General features: G+C 39.7%; 1 protein-coding gene and 1 long non-coding RNA gene across 4 annotated transcripts; one reads left to right on the forward strand and one right to left on the reverse strand.

The window, feature by feature from the left end:
• Positions 1-1647: 1647 nt before the first annotated feature.
• Positions 1648-19210, reverse strand: LOC125242919. 3 transcript variants are annotated; one of them, XM_048152029.1, is made up of 7 exons: positions 18927-19210; positions 8885-8977; positions 5951-6043; positions 2831-2899; positions 2513-2632; positions 2247-2327; positions 1649-2140 (listed from the first exon to the last, which is right to left on the reverse strand). In XM_048152029.1, the coding sequence occupies exons 1-7, from the start codon at positions 19078-19080 to the stop codon at positions 2082-2084; spliced, it is 669 nt and encodes a 222-aa protein (XP_048007986.1). In that variant the 5' UTR covers positions 19081-19210; the 3' UTR covers positions 1649-2081. The 3 variants fall into 3 exon arrangements, with proteins under 3 accessions (XP_048007988.1, XP_048007986.1, XP_048007987.1); XM_048152030.1 differs by having other exon boundaries at positions 1650-2140; positions 2513-2593; XM_048152031.1 differs by lacking the exon at positions 5951-6043 and having other exon boundaries at positions 1648-2140; positions 2513-2593.
• Positions 19211-19957: 747 nt separating this feature from the next.
• On the forward strand, positions 19958-21971 carry LOC125242925. Its single transcript, XR_007178935.1, has 2 exons — positions 19958-20146; positions 21030-21971. It is a non-coding gene; the product is annotated as an uncharacterized LOC125242925 (long non-coding RNA).
• Positions 21972-21985: the final 14 nt, after the last annotated feature.

Raw genomic sequence — 21985 nt, forward strand, 5'->3', positions numbered from 1 at the left:
GCCAGCCACTCCAGCCAGTCAGTCAGTGAGTCCATTCCAGAGCCCGCTTCAGTCAGTGAGTCCGCTCCAGCCAGTGAGTCCACTCCAGAGCCCGCTCCAGCCAGTGAGTCCGCTCCAGTCAGTGAGTCCACTCCAGAGCCCGCTCCAGTCAGTGAGTCCACTCCAGAGCCCGCTCCAGTCAGTGAGTCCACTCCAGAGCCCGCTCCAGCCAGTGAGTCCGCTCCAGCCAGTGAGTCCGCTCCAGCCAGTGAGTCCGCTCCAGCCAGTGAGTCCGCTCCAGCCAGTGAGTCCGCTCCAGCCAGTGGCTCTACTACTGAGCCCGCTCCAGCCAGTGGCTCTACTAGAGCCCGCTCCAGCCAGTGGCTCTACTACTGAGCCCGCTCCAGCCAGTGAGTCCACTACAGAGCCCGCTCCAGCCAGTGAGTCCACTCCAGAGCCCGCTCCAGCCAGTGAGTCTACTACAGAGCCCGCTCCACCAGAGTCTACTACAGAGCCCGCTCCAGCCAGTGAGTCTACTACAGAGCCCGCTCCAGCCAGTGGGTCTACTACAGAGCACGCTGCCGTCCCAGAGCAGCCCCAGCCTGGGCACGCTGCCGTCCCAGAGCAGCCCCAGTCTGAGCCCGCTGCCGTCCCTGAGTCCTCCGCTCTCCCTGATACGGCCACGGAGACCGTTACCGAGCTGTCCGCTCCCCTTGATACGGCCACGGAGGCCGTCACCGAGCTGTCCGCTCTCTCTGATACGGCCACGGAGGCCGTCACCGAGCTGTCCGCTCTCTCTGATATGGCCATGAAGCACCCTTGGCCTACTGCCCTGCCGCCGTCCAAGCCTTCTGCTCTGCCGCCACCGCCCAGATCTTCTGTCCTGCCGCCGTCAACCAAGCCGTCTGTCCTGCCACCGTCGTCCAGGCTTCCTGCCCTGCTGCCACTGCCCCGGCCGTTGGAACCGTTGGAACCCGCCTGGTCAGTTCCGCCAGCACCGCCCTGGCACTCAGCCAGGATTCCAGAGGCGCTGGCACCAGCCTGGTCAGTTCCTCCAGCACCACCCTGGCACCCAGCCAGGACTCTAGAACCGCTGGACCAGCCTGGTCAGTTCCTCCAGTTCCTCCACCACCCTGGCTATCAGTTGGGGACCCTGGATCTGGCCCACCATCCCTCCCCCTGATCCTCCTCCTGTCCACCTCCCTCCTGAGTTTTTTTTTTTGTGTTTTTGTTTTTTGTCTGGTGGAGCGTCTGGTAGCCGCTCCTTTGAGGGGGGGTAATGTCACGATCACCTGTGAGAGTGCCTTCAGCCTCTAGAGGGCACTCCTTCCCGGACTCATTGTTTCACTCATTTCATGAACTACATTTCCCATATACACTCCCTGGACTAATTACCATTCATCATTGCACCCAGCTGTTTTGTGTTTGTTAATTAGTGTTTGTCTATTTAATCTCAGTTGTGTCTGTCCCTGGTTGTGGTTCGTTGTATTTGTTACGTGCACTGTTTATATCTCTGGCTTGTTGTTTTGTGGACTGATTACCTGGATTTTGACCTCTTGCCTGCCTTGGATTACGTTTCTGGACTCCCCAATAAATACTTATGCTGCACTTGGATCTGTTACATCTTGTTCTTGTGCACCCGTGACAATTTCAGGTTATCCAAAGTTATCCAGCCAAGAGATATGAGTTGTTTTCTGTTTTCTTTTAAATATTGTTTCTTGATTAACATTCCTTATTTATTCTTAATTTTCTCTAATGGCTTTGGTGTATGAAATTAATAAATATAATCCCTTTTTTAACCCTAATACTGATTATGAACCCAATATCAAGGTTAAATACATCTTAGTTAAATAATCAAATAATTTTCAGCACATTTTTGAAGACCAAAAAAGAAGTTTGCCATTTTGTGAATTCATATTTATGAATGAAATGACATGAAAAACATACATTCATACTTTTTCTTATTTAGGGTTAGTAGGAAAAATAAGTAAGGATTTGACTTTGCATTTAAATAATCAGTGTACAAATAATAATAATAATAAAAATCAAAATACATCTATGTAATGATAATTAACAGATCTTGCTTGTTATTTTATCAGTTTTTATTCTAACACTGTAGCAGGCATCTCTATTTCCTCTGGGTGGTGTGAGTCCTTCCTCCCTACAAAATAATGAAATACAATTTACTGATCTCCCATAAGATTTACTATGTTTGCAGATTGTTACAGATCAATGTGAATCATCAGATTATGTCGCTCAAAACTCACCAGATCTTCTTGCACAGATGATCTGAAGAAGAATCACAGTAGGAGCAGCAAACACTGCAGTCTCAACAATAATCATAATCACTACAGGAAATATGTGTGGACAGATGATAGAGAGAAAGAAGAGAATGTGATACTGTAAATGACTTTGTAGATGAAATCAAGGATATAAAACCATTAACAATTATTTACAAACCATTAAATTAACTTCATTAATATAATGGTATAGAGTTATCAGCATGAAAAAAACATACAAAGACGTTTCATACCTCTGAATAATGATCCAGCATCCATAGAGACTTCAAACTTTGGTGCAGTAGCTGGAATCTGTGTTTTCTCTGTAGTTGATGCTACAGATGTGCCATGTTGTGTAAATTCAAAAATACTAACTGATCACACAAAAACATGGTTATATACATTCCCTTTACAAACTATTTAAAATATTTAATAAAAGATTTATTTTAACTGTTGTTGTCATAAGGTTTGTGAAAAGCTGTACTCTCTAAACAAAGGAATATGGAATATGTAGATAGCAGTTCCACTGTAACTCTGTAAAGCACTGAAATGAGAAAGACAAACATAAATACCTTGCTGTGTAACTGAAGATCTGTGTACAGCTGAAGTCACACCAGAGTTTGAGGTAATGATCCAATTACCTATATAAGGGAGTTTTTGTTCAAATGCACCATATAAAACACAAAATATAGGAAATACTGTATTGTCTTGCTTTTTATTCAACATCTCTGGTTAGCAAAAACTGCCTTGTATTCTCAAAGTCTTCTGTTAAGTTAGGAGCTATTAATAGCCTCCTGTAGAAATAGATCATATATTATCAGTTGAAATTGATCATTACATCTGTACTGCATGCCTTGTTACAATTTTACTGTTTAATGCTGATGATTTATGATTATTTTGAGAGAGAAATTTATACAGACAACAGACTATATGGTCATGACTCACGATCCATCTAACAAAAGGACCTGCGGCCTGATATATAAACGTTGCATAAGCACAAAATGGGCATTGAAATATGTGTAGGGGAGACCGGTATTATTGTAACATGGGGACAGCTGTAACACCACCAATCATAAATGATCCTGAGATCAATTCAGTGTTTACCCACTTCCTCTCAGATCCCTTTTGAATGGCTGTCAAGGCTGGAAAAAGGCACATGCTTTTATAAAGGAAAAAAAACACTTTTTTTTTTTTTTTTTTGACCAAAACTATGTTTTAGCTTTTGTTGATAAAATCATTTAGGCCCCTAACTTAAATTAGATTAAATTGAAGTTTCTCTGGCAAAATGTAATGTATTTCAAACCATTATGGTAACATGGCTTGCTAAACACTGACTGACAGGGATGGTTTGTCAGGCATCTTTAAAAAGCGTTACAACAACCATCCCCTTATACAACTAAGGGCAGTTTATTTATATTAATTTTATAGAGCGTTTTAAATTGTTCTCATGGATTGCTTCAATAAACCTACTTTTGAAGCATATTGTGGCCTCTGTTTTAGCTTCTTTTGTTAAACTGTTACAACTTACCCCATCATGTGTTACATCCTACCCTCTTGTAAACTGGCTTTCCATTGAAGCATACAGTCTGCTCCGGTCCAGAGGCATGAGAGCACAGAGCGGATCATATCCGCAAGTCGCCGCAGACCACAAAAGGTACCAGACCCATTTGAATTGTGCACAAAAACAAGTGCACAAATACTCTGATTAGGATTTCTAATTTTGCGCAGGTTCTGGCTTAGCATATAGTTTTACAAGTCTGAAAACATATGAGCATACTCACACTTTAAGGATGAAATCAAAGTTTTATATGTAACATGAGGCCCCAGGACCCATTGACAAATCGGATTAAAGAGTTATGGTTAACACTTTACATTAAGGTTCCCTTTGTAAAGGGTTTATAAAGGTGTTTGTTAATGACTAATAACTCATTTACAAATGTATTATAAGTCGTTGATAAGCAGATATAACTGCATGAATAACTTTAACGTAATACCTGCCAAATAGTGAGACATTTTTAACTCACATGTTATAAAAGCTTAATAAATGTATTTATTCACACATATTTTACTCAGAACCTGATTTCTGGTTATTTCATGCAGCAAAAATATACTGTTATCATTTATTCTTTATAATATCTCATGACTTATGTCACATTTCTCAATGTTGCTCATCAGACTTTACTCTGTGCATTACCCATTTACCCAGCTTTTTGAAGAATACGGAAAGCGGAAGCACGTGCAAGGCGATCATTTGTGTTTATAAAGCATATACATTTACATTTTTGTAGAAAATGACTGATCGTTACGCTAGATAAGACCCTTATTCCTCGTCTGGTATCGTTTAAAACCCTCTGAAGCTGCACTGAAACTGTAATTTTGACCTTCAACTTTTTGGAGAGACCATTGAAGTCCACTATAAGGAGAATAATCCTGGAATGTTTTCATCAAAAACCTTAATTTATTTTAGCCTGAAAAAAGAAAGACATGAACATCTTGGATGACTTGGGGGTGAGTAAATTATCAGGAAAATATTATTTAAAAGTGGACTAATCCTTTAAACTAGTCCAGAGTGTGTACACACCTCACACACCAGATGCCGTGCGCAAGGCAGTTAGTGTATTAGAGGTAAAAATTATATAAATACTGTTCGATTTGTCATACAAACCGATTGTTTCGTGTCTTAGGACATCAATGTGTCGTCCCGAGCCGCAGGGTTTAATTTAGATTTGTCTGCGCATATTTGTTTGACTCGTATATATGGTGTTCATATTGACATGCATTATATGACTGACAGACTGCAACGGTTGAAGTTAAAAATCATCATTTGTGTTCTACTGAAGAAACAAAGTCACCTACATCTTGGATGCCCTGGGGGTAAGCAGATAAACATCAATTTTTCATTTTTGGGTGAATTATCCCTTTAATTCAAAGTGAAGTCCTGTGGACCATTTATTCTTTATTTTATAAATAAAGACATGATTCACATGTTTCCACTTTACATTAAGGTTCACTTTCACAGGTTACTAACATTTATAACTCATAAATAAATGGTTCACCCTTCATTAGGGTTTACAGGTAATTAATGTAATTACATTTCTCATGAAATATATCTCATCAAGTTATGGTTGTGCTCGTATGTTTTTTTTTTTCCCCAAAATAATGTTTGATCATTTCATCTTGATAAACATGAAATCAGTTTTTATACATTGCTCTGAGAGGGAGTATGACCTTTTAGCAGAGTATCATGGGTAATGCACAGAGTAAAGTCTGATGAGCAACAGTGAGAAAAGTGACATAAGTCATGAGATATTATTGAGAAAACAACACATAAATCACCCTTCAGTCTCACCATAACAGTATATTTTTGCTGCATCATGAAATAACCAGAAATCGGGTTCTGAGTAAAATATGTGTGAATAAATACATTTAGCTATTAAGTTTTTATAACATGTGAGTTAAAAATGTCTCACTATGTTAAAGTCACCCTTTTTATGCATGCAGTTATGACTCCTGATCACCTTATCCATTTGTAAATAAGTTATTAGTCATTAACAAACACCTTTATAAACCATTTGCAAAGGGAACCTCTATGTAAAGTGTTACCGAGTTACGTTCCAGATAAAGTGTGATGATAAAAAGTTTGTGAGAGACCACTGAAGTGAGAGATTGATGATGTGTGACTGATCATGTACCTTGTTGTGTCTGAGCTGCTGCTGTAGTTTGGCTTGATTTCTTCTCAGAGTTTGAGTTTCTGACTGGAATCTGTGTTGCTGAATCAACTGGAGCTGCAGAAGATGAATGTTCAGATGCAGGACATTAACATCATATTTTCATACTCAATCATGACCAATACTGGGTGGATTACTAACAAATTGTAATACGTTACTGAATACAAATTACATGATATGTATTTTAGGTAATATAATCTGATTATTTTTTGGTTACTTTTGACCTAACTGGAAAGGCACTACAATGGGCAGAATCCATTTGGCAACATTCAGGTCCTGTCTCCCAATCACTGGACCGATTTATTGATCATTTCAAAGAAGTTTTTGGGCAACCCCCCTGGTGATACCTCTACCAATGACCAGTTATACCATCTATGCCAAGGTAAGATGACAATTACAGATTATGCTCTAAAATTTCAAACACTGGCAGTAGCCAGTGGATGGAATGCCTTAATAACCACTTTTCGTCAAGGACCCTCACCCCAATTTAGGCTGCATCTCGCTGCATACAATGATAGCATCGGCCTGGAGAGATTCATCTAATTAGTCATTCGAGTCTCCCATCATGTGCAGGGGTGCCTGGAGACCACCCAGGGTCAGCAATCATCAGCATCCCGCTAACCAGAGTTTGCCAGCCCTCCAGAACCAGAACCTATGTAGATTGAATTCACACGTCGGTCATTTATCTTGGGAGAACTCTTCCGCCAGCTCTGTCTCCCGAAGATCCTCAATGAGAAATGTTATCAGGCCCAATCCATAACGGGAAAACCCCTAACCAGAAGTAATGTCAAATTCAGAGTCGGTCCCCTTCAACTACGAGTGGGTCAGTTGCACACCGAGAACATCCATCTTCTGGTTCTGGAGAATTCCACTGCTGGCATCATCCTAGCACAACCGTGGCTGATAAAACACCATCCCGAGCTCTCTTGGACCACTAGGGAGGTCCTGAAGTAGGGCAAGAACTGTTTTTACTCCTGTTTCCATGAACTTCCTCTAAGAATCTCCAGACCGTCTCAACCGGTCCATGTATGTTCAATTACCATTGAAAGTCCCATTGAAAAACGATCCATAGATATTCCTGAGGAGTATATCCCCACGGAGGCTTGAGGCCCTGTATAGACTACTGTGCCCTGAATAAAATCACCATCAAATTCTGGTATCCCCTTCCTCTCGTCCCAGCAGCCTTGGAACATCTACAAGGAGCCTCAATCTTCACGAAGCTGGACCTCTGTAGCGCATACAACCTCATCTGGGTACGTGAGGGGGACGAATGGAAAACTGCCGTTGTGACCCCTACTGGCCACTTTGATTCCGTATGGGCTGGTCAATGCCCCCTCTGTATTCCAGGATTTCATGCATGAGGTGCTCCGGGAGTTTCTCCATCGCTTCATCCTGGTGTACATCGATGACATTCTGATCGGTGCCTGGCCGAACATCGCCACCACGTTATGGAGGTCCTCAAGAAGCTATGTGAGTTCCATCTCTTCCTCAAAGCAGAGAAAAGTCAATTTCTTCAATCAGAAATCCAATTCCTTGGTTACACCCTGGGCCAGAGAGGTATCGTCATGGATGAGAGGAAGGTGACTGCTATTAAGGCCTGGCCTACTTCATCAACCATAAAGGAACTTCAGAGGTTTCTTGGTTTTGCAAATTTCTATCGCCGGTTTATCCAAGACTTCAGTTTGATCATCAGCACTCTTACCACATTACTCCAGAGTAAGCCCAAGTCTCTGTCATGGACCATCGAAGCTGATGAGGCCTTCAAGCGACTGAAGAAAGCCTTCTGCAGTGCACTGGTCCTAGTTCACCCTGACCCATCCAGGCCCTTCGTAGTAGAAGTGGATGCCTCCACCACCGGCGTAGGAGCGGTGCTCTTTTAGCAGCAGGGGACGCCTCCTAGACTTTATCCATGCACCTTCTTCTCCCGCAAATTAATCCCAGCAGAGAGAAACTACGATATTGATAACAGAGAACTACTCGCCATCAAGTTAGCCTTGGAAGGATGGAGGCACTAGCTTGAAGGAGCTCATAACAGCTTTAGTTGTTTGGTTCTTAAGGACCACAAGAATCTTCACTAGAAGATGCATCCAGGCAAGATGGGCCCTTTTCTTTACCTGTTTTGACTTACTCATTTCCTACCGTCCTGGAAACAAGAATGGCCGTGCTGATGCACTCTCCCGACTCCGTGCTCTGGATGACTCCCCAGATTCTCCTGAACCCGTTCTGGATCCTAAACTAATTGTAAGTCTAATCGAGTGGACCTCTGATCACACCCAAGCCAGTGCGTCAGAAAATCCTCCACCGGGCTGTCCTCCTGACCGGCAATATGTACCCAGACTCCAACGGAATCGACTTATCCATACCACATGAAATCAGTTTTTATACATTGCTCTGAGAGGGAGTATGACCTTTTAGCAGAGTATCATGGGTAATGCATGGGTAATGTTTTCTCACTGTTGCTCATCAGTAAAGTCTGATGAGCAACAGTGAGAAAAGTGACATAAGTCATGAGATATTATTGAGAAAACAACAAATAAATCACCCTTCAGTCTCACCATAACAGTATATTTTTGCTGCATCATGAAATAACCAGAAATCAGGTTCTGAGTAAAATATGTGTGAATAAATACATTTAGCTATTAAGTTTTTATAACATGTGAGTTAAAAATGTCTCACTATGTTAAAGTCACCCTTTTTATTCATGCAGTTATAACTCCTGATCACCTTATCCATTTGTAAATAAGTTATTGGTCATTGACAAACACCTTCATAAACCATTTACAAAGGGAACCTCTATGTAAAGTGTTACCGAGTTACGTTCCAGATAAAGTGTGATGATAAAAAGTTTGTGAGAGACCACTGAAGTGAGAGATTGATGATGTGTGACTGATCATATACCTTGTTGTGTCTGAGCTGCTGCTGTAGTTCGGCTTGATTTCTTCTCAGAGTTTGAGTTTCTGACTGGAATCTGTGTTGCTGAATCAACTGGAGCTGCAGAAGATGAATGTTCAGATGCAGGACATTAACATCATATTTTCATACTCAATCATGACCAATGCTGGGTGGATTACTAACAAATTGTAATACGTTACTGAATACAAATTACATGATATGTATTTTAGGTAATATAATCTGATTCTTTTTTGGTTACTTTTGACCTAACTGGAAAGGAAACTACGATATCGATATCAGAGAACTACTCGCCATCAAGTTAGCCTTGGAAGAATGGAGGCACTAGCTTGAAGGAGCTCATTACCCCTTTTTGGTTCTTAAGGACCACAAGAATCTTCGCTATCTACGAGAAGTGAAATGACTTAAAGGTCCCGTTCTTCGTGGTTTTTTGAAGCTTTGATTGTGTTTATAGTGTGCAATATAACATGTGTTCATGTTTCGCGTGTAAAAAAACACAGTATTTTTCACATAATTTACTTATCTGTATACCGCTGTTTCCACTGTCATAAAAACGGGCTGATGACTTCCTTGTTCTATGAAGTCCCTCCTTCAGAAATACGTAACGAGTTCTGATTGTGCCAGCGGTTCCTGTGTTGTGATTCGACAGCATCTTAGCACACGTTGCCCGGAAAGGTCACGCCTCTTACCATAACGGGGAGATGCATGCGCTCAGTGTTATCGTAAACATGTCTTTAATTTTACCTTATCAATTTGAGCCGGAATCAGACCCGGAGAACATAGATGAAGAGGATCGAGTAGAACCTGTGCAAACACGTCTTTTGCAGGATGTGTCACAATGGTAAGCTGTTTATTTACAGTAGGTAACGTTACATAGGCCTAAACATAGAACAATGATTCGCGTGGCTGCAGCTAAACCAGCATGTGGTTAAACAGTAAACAACAGATATAATCAACAAATAATTTAAACTGATCATAACAAACACCATCAATCGATGGTGTCCTGTTGAATTACTACACTTTTTAAAAGTTTTGGTCGGATAAGTTTCAATTGCCATCTAGTTAACAAAGCTAAACAGCGTTGCCCTTTGTGTGATAAGTTACAGAAACTGTTAAACGCACCAACGTAAATAATAAAATACACTTACCGGTTGTGGTCCACAAACAACGCCTTCTCCAGACAAAGAGGGAACTGCTCCATCTTTCAAAAATAATCTCTGTGCGAATCCGGCATTAAACTGACTGAGATTGAGGAAGCTGTCCTCAGTAAAATGTGCTGCACATAGTTTAACATGTGGATTATAATTTTCGGGAACCGAGTTAAACGTAAATTGTAACCACTGATTTCTAAGTACAGCGTCCCTGGGAAGGCCAAACAAAGGTGATTGGACTGCGGGATGAAAATAACAGCGTTTCGACGACATGGCGACAAACACACTTTACAAACACAACTCTTGCTCTTCTCCGTGGGAGCGCAACAAGACCACGCCCCTTTTTTGTGTATTCCTGTGGGCGGAGGTTAGTCAAAACACAGTTTTAGTGACGTCATTAAAGAAGGAAGTAGAGGGATGTAGTCCAAACTGGCCGTTCGTTGTAGGCTATTTCTGTTAAATAAAATATCTCGCTTGGCATTGAACTTTGAGCTTTAAAATTTTACAGATTTTATTTATACTCTAACAACAACATTACACACTAACTAAAGTTGGAAACATGGGATCACGAAGAATGGGACCTTTAATCCTCGACAGGCAAGATGGGCCCTTTTCTTTACCCGTTCTGACTTCCTCATTTCCTACCGTCCTGGAAACAAGAATGGCCATGCTGATGCACTCTCCCGAGTTCATGCTTCGGATGACTCCCCAGATTCTCCTGAACCCATTCTGGATCCTAAACTGATTGTAAGTCTGATCGAGTGGACCTCTGATCACACCCAAGCCAGTGCCTCAGAAAATCCTCCGCCGGGCTGTCCTCCTGACCGGCAATATATACCCAGACTCCAACAGAATCGACTTATCCATACTGCACATACCTCAGTGGGCACTGGTCACCCAGGGGCCAATAAATCCCTCTCGCTCCTACAATATCGCTACTGGTGGCCCATTCCCAACCGACCATGGACACATCTAGGGGCTGATTTCATCACCGACCTCCCTCCACCTCGACGTTGGGGTCCTTGGCCCTGTCACGGAATCAGCAGGCTCCACCCTCACTTCATCACGACGTGCACCCTCTCCAGAATATTAATCATCTTATCACCATTCCTGCATTTAAGCCCGCACCACACATACCTTCCTTGTCTGGTCTACGACTAGGACTACCCGAATATCTTCCTGCTACTTACCTTTGATGTATCTCCGAGCTACGATTCTTCTGGTTCACTTCCTGGATTCCAGTCGCTCGTCTCTCATCCGACATCCTCCTGCAGAGACAAGGAATATTGTATACGTTCTTCTACGGCGATCATATAAGGTGTGTGTGGTGCTTGATGCTTTTTTTCTCACCTGCTCTGGTTGTGTTTGTTTCTTCACCTGCCATTGTCATTTGTCAATAAACAGTTTAATACTTTCTACTCACCTTTTGCATTTGAGTCTGTGTTTCCTGACATGGACAAATGTGCGAATCACCATAAAATTTCATGATTGGCATAAAATTGGACAAAAAATATATTAATGGCTTTATTATATTATATTATATACAGGTGCATCTCAATAAATTAGAATATCATGAAAAAAATTTTTTTCTGTAATTTAATTCAAAAAGTAAAACTTAAATATATTCTACATATATACAGCTTGCTGCTCATCAAAATAAATAAAAAAATCAGTATCTCAAATGATTAGATATTTAATTTCAAGTTCTATTAAATGACCATTCTCAGGGTATAAATACTGGGTTTAGGTCAGTAATCCCAACAGCAATCATGGGGAAGTCTGCTGACTTGACAGTTGTCCAGAAGACGATCATCAAGACCCTCTACAATGAGGGTAAGCCACAGCGGGTCATTGCTGAAAGAGCTGGCTGTTCACAGAGAGCTGTGCCAAAGCATATTCATAGATAGTTGACTGGAAGGAAAAAAGTGTGGTAGAAAAAGTTGTAAAAGTGAAAGGAATGACCTGAAGGCTGGAGAAGATTGTCAGGTGAAGCCGATTTAAGAACTTAGGAGATCTTCAAAAGGAGTGGACTGAAGCTGGAGTCAGTGCATCAAGAGCCACCGCACACAGACGTCTTCAAGAAATGGGCTACAACTGTCACATTCCACATACCAAGCCATTTCTGAACCAAAGACAATGTCAGAAGCGTCTTACCTGGGCTAAGGAGAAGTGGTCCAAAGTCTTTTCAGATTAAAGTAAATTTTGCATTTCATTTGTAAATCAAGGTCCCAGAGTCTGGAGGAAGAGTGGAGAAGCACAGAAACCATGTTACCTGAAGTCCAGTGTGAAGTTTCCACAGTCAGTGATGATTGGGCTGACATGTCATCTGCTGGTGTTGGTCCACCGTGTTTCCTGAAATCCACAGTCAATGCAGCCATCTACCAGGAGATTTTAGAACACTTCATGCTTCCTTCTGCTGACAAGCTTTATGGAGATGCTGATTTCATTTTCCAGCAGGATTTGCCAAAGGTACCAAAAGTTGGTTCAATGACCATGGTGTTACTGTGCTTGATTGGCCAGCAAACTCGCCTGACCTGAACCCCATAGAGAATCTATGGGGTATTGTCAAGAGGAAGATGAGAGACACCAGACCCAACAATGCAGATGACCTGAAGGCCGCTATCAAAGCAACCTGGGCTTCCATTACACATGAGCAGTGCCACAGGTTGATTGCCTCCATGCCACGCCACATTGATGCAGTAATTCATGCAAAAGGAGCCCCTACCGAGTACTGGGTGCATAGAAATGAACATACTTTTCAGAAGCCTAGCATTTCTGTTTAAAATATCCTTTTTTTATTGATCTTATGAAGTGTTCTAATTTATTGAGATAATGAATTGGTGGGTTTTGGGGAGTTGAATTACAAAATTGCAGATTGAAGATTATAAAATTGGTTAGGGTTAGGGTTAGATATACTGATATAATATACTGAGAAAATAACTTCTTTCAGTCTTCTGCTGTCCAGTCCTTGCTGTACTTACAGAATTCTAGTCTGTCCTTGATGTATTTCTTGGAGAAAAGTGGCTTCTTTGCTGCCCTTCTTCACCAGCATGTTTGTCTATTTGTATGTGTTGTGGACTTTTGCAGCGCGTTTCATTATTTGTATGTGCTGTGGACTTTTGCAGCACGTTTGTCTATTTGTAAGTGTTGTGGACTTTTGCAGCGCGTTTGTCTATTTGTAAGTGTTGTAGACTTTTGCAGTGCATTTCACTATTTGTATGTGTTGTGGACTTTTGCAGCGCGTTTCACTATTTGTATGTGCTGTGGACTTTTGCAGCGTGTTTGACTATTTGTAAGTGTTGTGGACTTTTGCAGCGCGTTTCACTATTTGTATGTGCTGTGGACTTTTGCAGCGTGTTTGACTATTTGTAAGTGTTGTAGACTTTTGCAGTGCATTTCACTATTTGTATGTGTTGTGGACTTTTGCAGCGCGTTTCACTATTTGTATGTGCTGTGGACTTTTGCTGCGCGTTTCAATATTTGCATGTGTTGTGGACTTTTGCAGCATCTTTGTCTATTTGTATGTGTTGTGGACTTTTGCAGCGCGTTTCACTATTTGTATGTGCTGTGGACTTTTGCTGCGCGTTTCAATATTTGCATGTGTTGTGGACTTTTGCAGCATGTTTGTCTATTTGCATGTGTTGTGGACTTTTGCAGCGCGTTTGTCTATTTGTAAGTGTTGTGGACTTTTGCAGTGCATTTCACTATTTGTATGTGTTGTGGACTTTTGCAGCGCGTTTCACTATTTGTATGTGCTGTGGACTTTTGCAGCGTGTTTGACTATTTGTAAGTGTTGTAGACTTTTGCAGTGCATTTCACTATTTGTATGTGTTGTGGACTTTTGCAGCGCGTTTCACTATTTGTATGTGCTGTGGACTTTTGCAGCGCGTTTGTCTATTTGTAAGTGTTGTAGACTTTTGCAGTGCATTTCACTATTTGTAAGTGTTGTGGACTTTTGCAGCGCGTTTCACTATTTGTATGTGCTGTGGACTTTTGCAGCGTGTTTGACTATTTGTAAGTGTTGTAGACTTTTGCAGTGCATTTCACTATTTGTATGTGTTGTGGACTTTTGCAGCGCGTTTCACTATTTGTATGTGCTGTGGACTTTTGCAGCGTGTTTGACTATTTGTAAGTGTTGTGGACTTTTGCAGCGCGTTTCACTATTTGTATGTGCTGTGGACTTTTGCAGCGTGTTTGACTATTTGTAAGTGTTGTAGACTTTTGCAGTGCATTTCACTATTTGTATGTGTTGTGGACTTTTGCAGCGCGTTTCACTATTTGTATGTGCTGTGGACTTTTGCTGCGCGTTTCAATATTTGCATGTGTTGTGGACTTTTGCAGCATGTTTGTCTATTTGTATGTGTTGTGGACTTTTGCAGCGCGTTTCACTATTTGTATGTGCTGTGGACTTTTGCTGCGCGTTTCAATATTTGCATGTGTTGTGGACTTTTGCAGCATGTTTGTCTATTTGCATGTGTTGTGGACTTTTGCAGCGCGTTTGTCTATTTGTAAGTGTTGTGGACTTTTGCAGTGCATTTCACTATTTGTATGTGTTGTGGACTTTTGCAGCGCGTTTCACTATTTGTATGTGCTGTGGACTTTTGCAGCGTGTTTGACTATTTGTAAGTGTTGTAGACTTTTGCAGTGCATTTCACTATTTGTATGTGTTGTGGACTTTTGCAGCGCGTTTCACTATTTGTATGTGCTGTGGACTTTTGCAGCGCGTTTGTCTATTTGTAAGTGTTGTAGACTTTTGCAGTGCATTTCACTATTTGTAAGTGTTGTGGACTTTTGCAGCGCGTTTCACTATTTGTATGTGCTGTGGACTTTTGCAGCGTGTTTGACTATTTGTAAGTGTTGTAGACTTTTGCAGTGCATTTCACTATTTGTATGTGTTGTGGACTTTTGCAGCGCGTTTCACTATTTGTATGTGCTGTGGACTTTTGCAGCGTGTTTGACTATTTGTAAGTGTTGTGGACTTTTGCAGCGTTTCACTATTTGTATGTGTTGCGGACTTTTGCAGCGCGTTTCACTATTTGTAAGTGTTGTGGACTTTTGCAGCGCGTTTCACTATTTGTAAGTGTTGTGGACTTTTGCAGCGAGTTTCACTATTTGTAAGTGTTGTGGACTTTTGCAGCGAGTTTCACTATTTGTATGTGTTGTGGACTTTTGCAGCGCGTTTCACTATTTGTAAGTGTTGTGGACTTTTGCAGCACGTTTCACTATTTGTATGTGTTGTGGACTTTTGCAGCGAGTTTCACTATTTGTAAGTGTTGTGGACTTTTGCAGCGAGTTTCACTATTTGTATGTGTTGTGGACTTTTGCAGCGAGTTTCACTATTTGTAAGTGTTGTGGACTTTTGCAGCGAGTTTCACTATTTGTATGTGTTGTGGACTTTTGCAGCGCGTTTCACTATTTGTATGTGTTGTGGACTTTTGCAGCGCGTTTCACTATTTGTAAGTGTTGTGGACTTTTGCAGCACGTTTCACTATTTGTATGTGTTGTGGACTTTTGCAGCACGTTTCACTATTTGTAAGTGTTGTGAACTTTTGCAGCGAGTTTCACTATTTGTATGTGTTGTGGACTTTTGCAGCGCGTTTGTCTATTTGTAAGTGTTGTGGACTTTTGCAGTGCGTTTGTCTATTTGTAAGTGTTGTGGACTTTTGCAGTGCATTTGTCTATTTGTAAGTGTTGTGACTTTTGCAGCGTTTTTCACTATTTGTAAGTGTTGTGGACTTTTGCAGCGCATGTGTTGTCAAACTGATGAAGATGTTTTCTTTATTTGCAGGTGTTTTTCTATTTGCATGTGTTTTCTTCATTTGCAGCACGTTGAGCTCTCTCGGCCACCGTAAAATACACTTAATAACTGCACATAACCTCCTGAAAATCCCAATAAAACATACATGTAAACATGTCTTTAATTATTAATTCGGTTAACCAAAGCAGTCAACATTTATTAGTTTAAAATGCCAGCATTACTGCTCTTTGCGAAGGAGCAAAACAAACGCATCAAGAGAACACATAGAGTGCGCCACTAATTAGTGTCCCACCAAAAACAAATCCTACATACTTTAGTTCCGGGAAGAAACTATGTCTATTTAGCTATGACTAAATATAAATGAACTATAAAAAAAAATTAAATTTATTAGTGGTAGTTAGTCTATTTTCCACATTTGATTAGGATCTATGTAATAGGATATGGATGTAATTAATGGCTAAATAATCATGTGCCATTCTAATTATTTGTCATAAAGCTGCAGATGGCAGATTATGATTTACAGTTTGAATTATGATAGTATTAAATCACATGTTTATTTTAAAGTCCAAATATTTCTTATTACTTCTTATAGAGACTGTTTGTTTTAGTTTACCTAATGTTAAATGTTAATTAATGCATTAATTATCAAACATGTTTTAACATGTAGTTAAGGCTTCTGTTTTCATGCATGGAATCTTATGACTCCTGCAGTTAAGGATAGCTCTTCATTAGTTCATGATTAGTTAATATCTTCATTAATCATGAGTTCATGTTGAAGTAACTATCACTTCATAATTAGTACATTGATTATTGTACTATGAGTAGTATTGTACTAGTATTAGAACATGATTATTCATGTACTGTTATTGTAAAGTGTAAAAGGTTTTTCCATATCAAGTATAAAGGAAAAAGGATGAGGAGAAACACAGCCAGACCATGTGACTGTGAGCAGCTTCATAATTCGATGGTGCTTGTTTGTTGTCATGAATTAAATCTCAACAGTTAGCTAATATTTGTACTTGTGTCCTGTTTTTTAAAGGTACGTGTTTTCTGACATTTTTGCTATATTACTAAGGTTTAGACAAAAGTCTAGTGTAGATATGACAACATCATTGATGATCTTGCTTCCAATAAGTTAAAGAAGCAGAAATTCTGTAATGGGGGTAATAAGATGTTTCTCCCCTTTATACCCAGAAATGGCCCTGGTTACCATATACAGTTGCAAGAATAAGTATGTGAACCACTTGCAGAATCTGTGAAAATGTGCAAAAGTTTAGCAAAATAAGAGAGATCATACAAAATGCATGTTATATTTTATTTAGTACTGTCCTGAGTAAGATATTTTACATAAAATGTTTACATATAATCCATAAGACAAAAAAAATAAATAAAAAAATAGCTGAATTTATTAAAATGACCTAGTTCAAAAGTTTGTGAACCATTGATTCTTAATACTGCGTGTCATTACCTGGATGATCTACGACTGCTTTTTGTTGTGTGATGGTTGTTCATGAGTCCCTTGTTTATTCTGAGCAGTTAAACTGAGCTCTGTTCTTCAGAAAAAATCTCCAGGTCCCAAGAATTCTTCAGTTTTCCACCATCTTTTGCATATTTGAACCCTTTCCAACAGTGACTGAATGATTTTGAGATCCATCTTTTCACACTGAGGACAACTGAGGGACTCAAACACAACTATTGAAAAAAGGTTCAAACATTCACTGCTGCTTGATGCGACAAATTAAATACAATTTACCTTGACCAAATGTTTGAGACCCTTCCCTCAGTTGTCCTCAGTGTGAAAAGACGGATCTCAAAATCATACAATCACTGTTGGAAAGGGTTCAAATATGCAAAAAAAATGCTGGAAAACTGAAGAATCTGCAGGACCTGGAGGATTTTTCTGAAGAACAGAGCTCAGTTTAACTGCTCAGGACAAACAAAAGACTCAGGGCCCTATTTTAACGATCTAAACGCAAAGTGTAAAGCGCACGGCGCAGGTGCACTCAGGGCGTGTCCAAATCCACTTTTGCTATTTTAACGACGGAAAAACGGTCCGTGCGCCGGGGCGCATTTTTGAAATGGGTTGTCCCTATTCTCTTAATGAGTAATGGGCGTAACGTTCAATAAACCAATCAGAGTGTCATCTCCCAATCCCTTTAAGAGCGAGATGCGCTCGCGCCATGGCGGATTGCTATTTACATGGCGGAATTTGTTGGCGATGAGTCAGTTAATATATATGTGTGTGTATTGGCACGATTGTTCAATTAATTAGCCAATTTCGTTCATCATTATAAGTAGTAATAGGCTGAATTGAAAATAGGTAGCCTAATTCTAATACACGCAATGACTATTCATCATTACATTTTTATATTTATGTAGCCTACACAATAATATTCTTTTACACTGTAATCCTTTTGTTTTTAATATTTGGCATGTTTGTGTGATGCGCATCCCTGTGTGTAATAAGCAAAGTCAACGCGCACTGTGGACGCGCCCAGAGGCGCAGTTTCTACCAACGCGCTCTAACAAAAAAATATTGCGCCATTGACTTTAGACTTTAGACCAGGTTTGAGTTGGTCTATGGCGCAGTCTATTTTCAGCTCCTTAAAATAGCAATGCGCCGGCAATGCGCCTGAACGCACCTCTTTTTTAGACCAGCACGCCCATGGGCGCACTAACTGGCGCAAATGCATTTACTAATTTAAGGACGTGGCGCTGAACGGGAAAACGCGAACGGCACCGGACGCAAACTAGCAAACACACTTGCGCTGCGCCTTGCGTCGCATTGCGCCGGGTGTATTATAGGGCCCTCATGAACAACCATCACAAAACAAAAAACAGTCGTAGATCATCCAGGTAAACACACACAGTATTGAGAACCAATGGTTCACATACTTAAGTTATGAATGGGGTCATTTTAATAAATTCAGCTATTTTTTTTTTTTTTTTGTCTTGTGGATTATATGTAAACATCTTTTATGTAAAATATCTTGCTCAGGACAGTACTAAATGAAAAATAACATGCATTTTGTATTATCTCCCTTTGTTAAAATTATTAACATTTTCACCTGAATTAATGACTTTTAATCATCATGTCATCTGAAATTAAAGAATGTTTTACCTGAATACTTGACGGTATATGTGGCTGAGGTCCTCAGTTGATTTCTCTGAGTAACCAGACATCTCCACTCTCTGTTGAGATCTTTATTTAGGAGTTTTAGAGTGCTGATACAGTGTGTTGAGGAGAATGATATCTGATATCTGAAGTCTGTCATCACACTAACACCAGCCTGATTCACCCAGACCAGCTGAAGTCCATCAGAACGGACCAAAGTATCACAAGGGTATCTATCATAAAAATACAACCGGCAGGAGAGAGTCACAGAGCTGCCTGGTCTGATCTCAGTCTGTGAAGATGATGAAGAGACTGAAACAGAAAATAAGACAGAAATCAGAATAAATAAAACAGATTTTAGTCCTAAGATTACACATAAGTGTAACCGGGTGGTAAATAACCTTAAAGTTCTTTCTCTCCTTGCATGTTAAAAATCTATTATTTTCTGATTCTCATTATTTTCAGTGTATTAAGTTAAGATAAACAGTAGTTGCATGTATTTTCCTGGAGTGGTCAGCAGGTGGCACTGTGTGTGTTGCGTATGAGACAGTGCGCATGCGCTCTCACTCTGAAATATCCTGTTGAGATTGCGAGGAGTGCAAGCAGTGCAAGTATTGCGTGTTCTCTGGAGACTGTGGTCATCCATGGTGAACTATGGAATTACTTTTGATCCAAAAATAATGAACGTAACTTTTCAAAAAAACTAATAAAAATAGAAATTGAAACTGAATAAAATGTCTTTGAAACTTAAAAAAAATAAATCGCAGGCAAAATGTTTGACTTTGTTTTTAATACACTGCATGTTTTGCTAACAGTTTATTTTCTTTCTTTCACTGATCTTTACTTACAAAAGCATTTCCAGAGTTTTCATTTATGCTTCTGAAGTTTTCGTTTACGATCCCAGAGTTTTCGTTCGTCTTTCTGACACAAATCTCTCGCGGGGGCGGGGCCAGCAGTGGCGTGTTCTCATTGGCTTACTGAGTTTTTGATTGACAGCTTCTTCTTGACCTGGAAGTGAAGACGTCAGCGTTGTGTTTACAATTACATGTGTGGAGGTGAGCGTCTGTAAGCGGCTTCTTATTTCATTTTAGTGATGTAAAGATAGTCGTTTTTATTATTTTATCTGTATCTGCTGCTACTATAGTGAGATGATTTCTTAGGCCTAGCACAGACGAATGATATAATCATCATTATCATCAGTCATCGTCGTTATCTGGATACTCGCGGTAAGTTAGTATTTTTTACGTTTACAAAATCAATATAAGTAACATTACTTGCTTTTGCTTTTTCAGATGGAGAGGTATTTTAGAGCTCATTTAGAGCCCACTTTATACAGCAGTGTTGTCTTGATTTAACCCAATCATTACAGGATCTGGTTATGTACTGTACATACAGCCTTGGATTAGATCATATTTAAAGGGGAAAAGGTAGTCTTTAATAATAATTCATATAAAGTACTGTGCAAAAGTCTTAGGACACCATTAGATGTTGTTTTAGCAATGGTATAGTGACCATGTAAATTTTTTTTTTTCAGTCTTCTTATTAGAATATGACCAGGAAATACTTTAAATTTGTAAGCATTATTAAAAAACAGGGGAAAAAAAGACTTCTACAGGCTAATGTGGCAAGTATTTAGTGACCTCTCCTTACACTTGAGTAATAGTGAGAACCTGGCTCTCTCAAACCTAAATGGAATGGAAAATGACTGGAAGGCCAAGAAAACTTTCAAAATCTGATCACAAGTTTCTCCTTTGAAAAAACTGGAAGTCTAGGAGGTCACATTAAATACTGATTTTTGCTTATAGAATCCATTTTGTTCTGATTTTTTTGTGTGCATATTTCCTGTATTTTATGTTTGCATTGTAATAAAGACCAAAAAAATAAACATGGGTGGTCATTAAAACATTGCTAAAACAACAAAGCTAAGACTTTTGCACAGTACGCCTACTGTATGGCTAAATGCAAAACCTAATACATGAAAGTAATTATGGCTGAAATTATATATAATTTGTTTGAAATAAATATTTTAAGTCTGCATAATTTGTTATGTGGGAATTCAAAGCAGTTTGTATTGTTAGATTATAATACATCTGATTTCTTATTTTCCAGGGAGTGGAGCAACTTTTCCATTAACAAAATTCTGATGCTGACCCAGAGGAGGGAGTGGTAGCCCCAGAGATCCACTGTCCCCATCAGACAAGAATCTTATTTTGTTCAGACACATCACCTTTGACTGACTGGGATCTTGATCTTCAGACACCTGATATTATGCAAATATTTTAATTTTTTTGGAGCTCTAGATTAAAACAAGACACAGTTCACAAACACACAAGAGGTTGTACTTTATTCTTACTAGTCCATACTGATCTTGGATTAGCATACCAACAACATATGAATGTTAAAATGATAGTTCACCCCCCAAAAATTCTCATATATTTTACTCACCCTCATGCCGTCCAAGATGCGTATTACTTTCTTTCTACAGATAAACATGAATTAGGATTTTTAGGAAAATAATATATGTCTGAGTCCTAAAGACACATTAATCCATGCGACCCCAGTGGATGAATCAATGTCTTCTGAAGTGAAACAATAGATGAGAAAAATACTAATAATTTAAACTGTTTTAATTATTAACAATCGTTTCCCACCAACCATCATACGTGTATGGGTTACAGTCCACTTATGAGATGGACACAGAGATGGACTATTTTCTTAAAGATATTTGTGCTTATGTGGAGAAAGTCATACAGTCAAACCAAAAATGTATTCAGACAACATGAACATTTCATTCCATTCATTAAGTTTATTCACTATAGTTTAAAAAAATGGTAATAAAATGAATTTTATGAATTTTACACATGTATTCTATAATAGGTGCTTGTGCATTTTTATAGTAATGTACTGTATATCATGAGAATACTGCATTACATGAATATGCAGTTAGTGTTTTGTGGATTCTGGTCGTTCCTTTCACAACATAATTGCATCCAACACTTTCACTTTTATACTTGTGTGTATGCTGTAGTGACAATAAAGAATTTAAATTTATTTGAATTGATTCA

Source organism: Megalobrama amblycephala, linkage group LG13 (assembly GCF_018812025.1).
Source record: "Megalobrama amblycephala isolate DHTTF-2021 linkage group LG13, ASM1881202v1, whole genome shotgun sequence".
NCBI lineage: Eukaryota > Metazoa > Chordata > Actinopteri > Cypriniformes > Xenocyprididae > Megalobrama > Megalobrama amblycephala.

What these genes read in the sequence shown, in the direction of transcription:
- LOC125242919 (XM_048152029.1), bottom strand. Translation starts at nt 19,080, where the DNA reads ATGACAGACTTCAGATATCAGATATCATTCTCCTCAACACACTGTATC. An exon ending in AGCAGCTCAGACACAACAAG is followed by an intron (nt 6,044 to 8,884) that starts GTATATGATCAG and finishes CATCTTCTGCAG; the next exon opens with CTCCAGTTGATTCAGCAACA. An exon ending in TGCTGGATCATTATTCAGAG is followed by an intron (nt 2,328 to 2,512) that starts GTATGAAACGTC and finishes TATTTCCTGTAG; the next exon opens with TGATTATGATTATTGTTGAG.